Below are 5494 nucleotides of genomic sequence, written 5' to 3'. Positions count from 1 at the left end.
TCAATCAAACATGAAAAATGAAGAGTTCATACTAAACACCAAGAAAATTTATCACCATTAAGTATTAATGTTTATTTAGCATAATACTATTATTTATCTATCTATCTATCTATCTATCTATCTATCTATCTATCTATCTATCTATCTATCTATCTATCTATCTATCTATTAGTTATTACTGCAGTAGTTATTATTAGGCATATATTAATATTTGTTTATTTTTATTTTTAAATAATTAGGCCTACCTAAAATTAATTATTAATATTACGAATGCATTATTGTTAATAATCATTAGTTAATATTAATTATTATTTATTGTTTTTATTTTTATTGAATAGCAAATACATTATTTCCAGACACCCCTCCCCACCCCCAGCGTTTTATTGGTAGGACCATAGTAGGACGGGTATCAGTACTTTCATTGTTCAACGATTGTTGTCATTTTGTTAATGGGTAATACGTATTACAGTTGTCTGAGCAGGAAAGATGAAAACACCTGATAAACAAAATGACCAGACCATTATGATCTGAACTTGTGTATTCCTATACAGTTTATGGTGCAGCCAAATAGTCAACGTAATGAGTTTTTCACCTGCAAAACTTTTACGTTGAGCTGCCTGTTTCATAGAGTGGAAATCCACCAGAAAATCTTTCTGCCTATCATTGACGCGACAATGCATCTTTATATTCTAACGTGATTATATGAACCTGGCCTTGATACTACTGATCAATATGAACTCAAGAATATACTTTGAGGACGATGCATACGTATTTCTCTGTTTATCTGCACTGAAAATAATTTAATGTGGGTGAAAGGGTCAGGACCCAAGACACGTTAATCAAAATGTCTCATGCATTTGCAGCGTTGCCGTCTAGGGAATACTCATACACCCAAAGAATGTAGCCACATTTGTGTCAGTAAATTAAGAGGGAAAATGAAAAAAAGAGTGTACCAGTCCACAGTCGCGCGTAAATGCTGTACAGTACAGTATTGTGCGTCCACAAGCGCGCGTAAATGCTGTACAGTACCCGCTGCGTCAAACCAATTAGATGATAGTAAAACCAGGATGTTTGTGTTTTAAACAGGATGCGTGCGGGTTAGCACAAATGATTATAAACTTGCAAAATAAAAGGATTTCTCAGCCTTGCGTTCACGATCTCGGTTATCTGGGACAAAAATTGAGTGAAATGTGTATTTCTCAGGTTAATGGAAACAAACAAACTGTCAGGGTGATTGAGGTGGATGGGTCAAGTGTTGGTCGCTTCATTATCTACCTGGCCTCGTTTATTCTGCTGATCTATCGGCTTTTGTCTTGATAACCTAGGCAGCCTTTCTGTCAATGGTGCTGATTTGACAGAGCATCTAAATAGCTACCAATTGTTATCGCAAATGATTGAGCACACATACAAACAATATTGCCATCAATTCCTGTAGGCCTGTTGCGTCAGTAAACGGAAAGAAGAAATGAGCAGAAAGAGGGTGCAACATTCACAGCCACCACTACAAATACACGAGGATTTAAGAATGAACACTATATCTTTGATTGATTGATTGATTGATTGATTGATTGATTGACAGGTTGAGATTGGTTGGTGGATTGATTGATTGATGGATGAATTGATTTATTAATTGAAGATTAGAAAATATTTAAATAAGTATTTTACACAGCCACGCGAATTATTGTTCAGATTTAGAAATAATCAGACCAATTATTAATTTAATATGTGTTATGCTTGCTTTTATTTTTGCCAATATTCCCAACATTTTTCTGTTTAAGTTAACAACTTCCCGTAAATAAGTACAGTAATCTTGTCCAGGGTATTTCATACCAGGTGTGGAACTCATCCAGATAAACCGACTGGATGTCATTGTGCAACTCAACACACTCCCACACTTGTTGCTTGCAATGCAGGTTACGACGTTGGCCTGGAGCTCTAAGCTGAATGATTGCTATGAAGTTTAATTTGCCTCCAAAATCTTTATTAAACATTAATCGTACTAATCGTAGAAAATGTCAAATATCCTTAAAAAAAGATACAGGACCTGTTAACATCATAAAATAAACATCTGCATAAAACATTTTAATTTGGGTACAGGTGGTAATCGATGAAAAATACTCCATGTAAATACTTAAATGTATGCAAAATCATATACAAATATATATATATATGTATATATATATATATATATATATATATATATATATAGTATACAATATATTTACAACTTATATCATATAAATATGTGTATAAACATATTATGTATGTGTGTATGAAAGATTGTTGATTGTTTACAGGTGTATTTTGGCTCAATTTTACTTTAAAAAACGGAATATTAGGTAACATTTTACAAGCGCTTTGTAACATTTGGCCTTTGAAAAAATAACGCTAAAGAAATGCCAGATTTTTTGTATGTCCAGATTCTAAACCCAGAATGATTTTTAAACTCTTATCCAACCCCTCTAATGTAAATATGTGCTTTATATTGACCCTGTCTCAACCCCGGACGGTTATATTTCATGTATGAAATATCAACTTCAATATCGTGTGTCCCTGCGGCAAACAAACGATTTATACAGATACGCATTGTGTTGACAGTCAAAGAAGCGAGAAAAGGTATTCAAACATAGCAGTGCATAGAAAATAGAAGCATCGATAAAAAGGAAACGAAAAAATGATCTACAGTGTAGTCGTAAAAAGAACAACCTGTGACGTCATACATGACGTCAGTTTAGAATAAATAAAAACTCGAGAACCTCGATCTATCCTACTGTAGTAGTAAAAATGTTTAAATTTACAGTTCATATCCTGTCCTATAATATACAGTAATAGGATCGACTGTACCTCCATGGATCGACGGAGCACCAATGAAATACTGGATGTTTGCCAGACGTTCTCAACTTCTCCATATTTCCGAGAACAAAGATAAATTTTACAGACTGTGTTGACTTCTTTAATTTTAGCATCTTTACTCAATTTATAAAGATTGTCTGCCTTTCTCAATCAGTCTAATTGAGCATAACAGAACACCGTAGATGACTACCATGTTTTTAGGCTAACCTTAAATGGACTTGGAGCATACACAATTGACCATTCGGAACCACTGAGGACCGTCGTCTGCTTCAATTAAACTACAAGACCGTAAATTATTGACACATCCCTGATTAACAAAAGAGCCTTTAGTGTGCCCGGATTTTAGATGCGAGACTTAATTTCAGATAATCCGACTCTTTGGATCGACTTCACAAAATGTGATTAGCTCAGCTTTTTTCTACTACTTTTTGCAACCCGAGAATTGAAGAAATGCCATTAAAATATCAGCAAAGTTAATTCTAACTTTTAAGTTAAACAAAAATTATGTAAATGGTGTAAATTGAGCAAGTTTATCATATCAACATGACACCATATATCATACTTCAATCATCCGAATTTGAAAGATATATTTTTAGACAGTGCTATGAATTGGTGTACGATGTGACAAGACGCAGCTTAAAATCACAGATTATATTGAACTCATCGACCATATTTCATGCGTTATCGATGTTTATATAGGTCTATGCCTACTTTAAGCTAAACATACAAAATACAATCCTTCAATAGTACACGAACTTTATTAAAAGCATGATTAGCAAAAGGGTCCTATATAAGACACATATCTGGATCTAGTTATGAGAATCAATTATTTAAAAATCGTTCAATTAAAAGACTAAAGTAAAACAATTTCAATGAAAACAGATAACAATTTATTTTCACTGATAATTTTTACTACATAAATAAATGTTTTTAAATAACCAGCCATTCTATGAATGTCTTCAAAAGAAAATTAGGAACTGTTATACATCTGTTAATTAATGGTATTTTCTCTTGTTTCAACTTTTTAAGTGAACGAATAACTTAAATATGGCAGAGAGGTTTCTACCTGAATGCAATACAAAGCAAGAAAGTAATAAAATGATTATTATAATGCAGTTTTTAAAGTTTGTTTGTTGGAAAAATAGTGACCCGAAAGAGCCATTAGTACATGAAGACAATTTTTGAATGCACTAAAATAATGGCTCCTTTTAGTCAATATTTTCCAAACATTGTCCTCAAAACTAATAAAATAATTATTATTATTGTTATAAAGGGAGAATAACGTCACATTGTTTGTACGATTCAATGGTAGATGTTTAGATAAGATACTATCTTAAATACGTTGGTCACGATCCTCATTATTATCGATATTTGAAAGTCAAAATGTACATCAAAGTTATATTGTCATGTCAGGAAAATGCAAATACGCGCTTTCTATTAATAATACAAATATAATAATGCCTCGCCATTACCCCTTCTGTACCCATCTACTCACAAAATTCATAATGGATCAATCTATAACAAGTAATAAAATACATTTTCCACCTGATCATCTCTTAACTTTGATGTATACCGCCTTACTTACCTGTTGCATATCTGTATCATCGTCCTCAAACGGACTAGGTGGGAAAATTACATTACATTCAGGGTTGCATTGGTGCAGAAGCCCATCGTCAATTGCCATATAGTCTACTTTCACCTGTTGGTTTGGTATCAACATCCCTTCGCCCATTGGTAAGGATCTTACTACCATTGTAAATGACGGGTATAAACAGCCCGAGAATTTTGACTGTCTTTCACGGTACAGAATCGCTAACTGTCGAAGCGTGATGACCACCGCTAGTGTCGTCCAACATTGTCACGCCCATTCAGCCGATCGCGTGTGTGATTGGTGGAACTCGTGATTTGATTTTGGAAGTTTTTTAATAGGAATAAACTCGCCTACCTGTGCATAGCAGTATAGTATTATAGTGTAGGCCTATTGATTTTAAGTGTTACGTTTCACTGCACAATAAATTGAGCTCATGGATACATAAATCTTGCTTCTCATGACACCTCATTAATCAGGATACGCGTGCATTAATTAAGCTGCACGTGCATGACAGCCAATTTCAGTAGTTGGCTGTCATGCACATACAGCTTAATTAAACATATTATTTCCTTCAGACAATTCAGTTTCACTCTTTGATTTACAGACTACGTGATACCAGTCAATTTAAGAATCTATGCAAAAAGAAATAGGCCGTCATAATAATATAGTTGAACCCCTATTAAGGGGACACACCAACGGGCCAAAATAATTGTCTTCTTAATAGGGGTGTCCCTGAAGAGGAGTTGGCTGTCCAGTACTAATTTAAAAGGGTATACGGTACGGTACTTTCCCTAGTTGCCCAAAATATGTCACCTTAAGAGGGGTGTACTCTTAATAGGGGTGTTCCAAAGGAGGGATTTTTTGGACTTGCACGTTTATAGAAGTGGCTCACTAAAACAATGGTGCGTCCGAACGAATAACAGTGGCAGATTGAGGACTTTTTTTAAGTGACAATCTTTTACGAATTCCTAGGGAGCTTATGGTTCGAGCGGAACTTTTGATCCCGGAGGGGGAGCAGGAAGTCAATCAGGTCTACAGTATTCCTCTGGA

At 34.4% G+C, this 5494-nt stretch overlaps 1 protein-coding gene across 1 annotated transcript in view; it reads right to left on the bottom strand.

Annotated features, from left to right (window-relative positions):
• LOC117123900 (Krueppel-like factor 5) overlaps positions 1–4665 on the bottom strand; it is an 8082-nt gene extending 3417 nt beyond the window's left edge. Inside the window, exon 1 of the mRNA XM_033269968.1 lies at positions 4439–4665. Coding sequence (XP_033125859.1) covers positions 4439–4606 — 168 coding nt within the window. The 5' untranslated portion in view covers positions 4607–4665. The remainder of the gene's footprint in view (positions 1–4438) is intronic.
• Positions 4666–5494: the final 829 nt, after the last annotated feature.

Source organism: Anneissia japonica, unplaced genomic scaffold, assembly GCF_011630105.1.
Source record: "Anneissia japonica isolate Jap-2015-1 unplaced genomic scaffold, ASM1163010v1 scaffold169_len739621_cov184, whole genome shotgun sequence".
NCBI lineage: Eukaryota > Metazoa > Echinodermata > Crinoidea > Comatulida > Comatulidae > Anneissia > Anneissia japonica.
The sequence above is the reverse complement of the archived record's forward strand: the minus strand, read 5'-3'. Positions and strand labels throughout refer to the sequence as shown.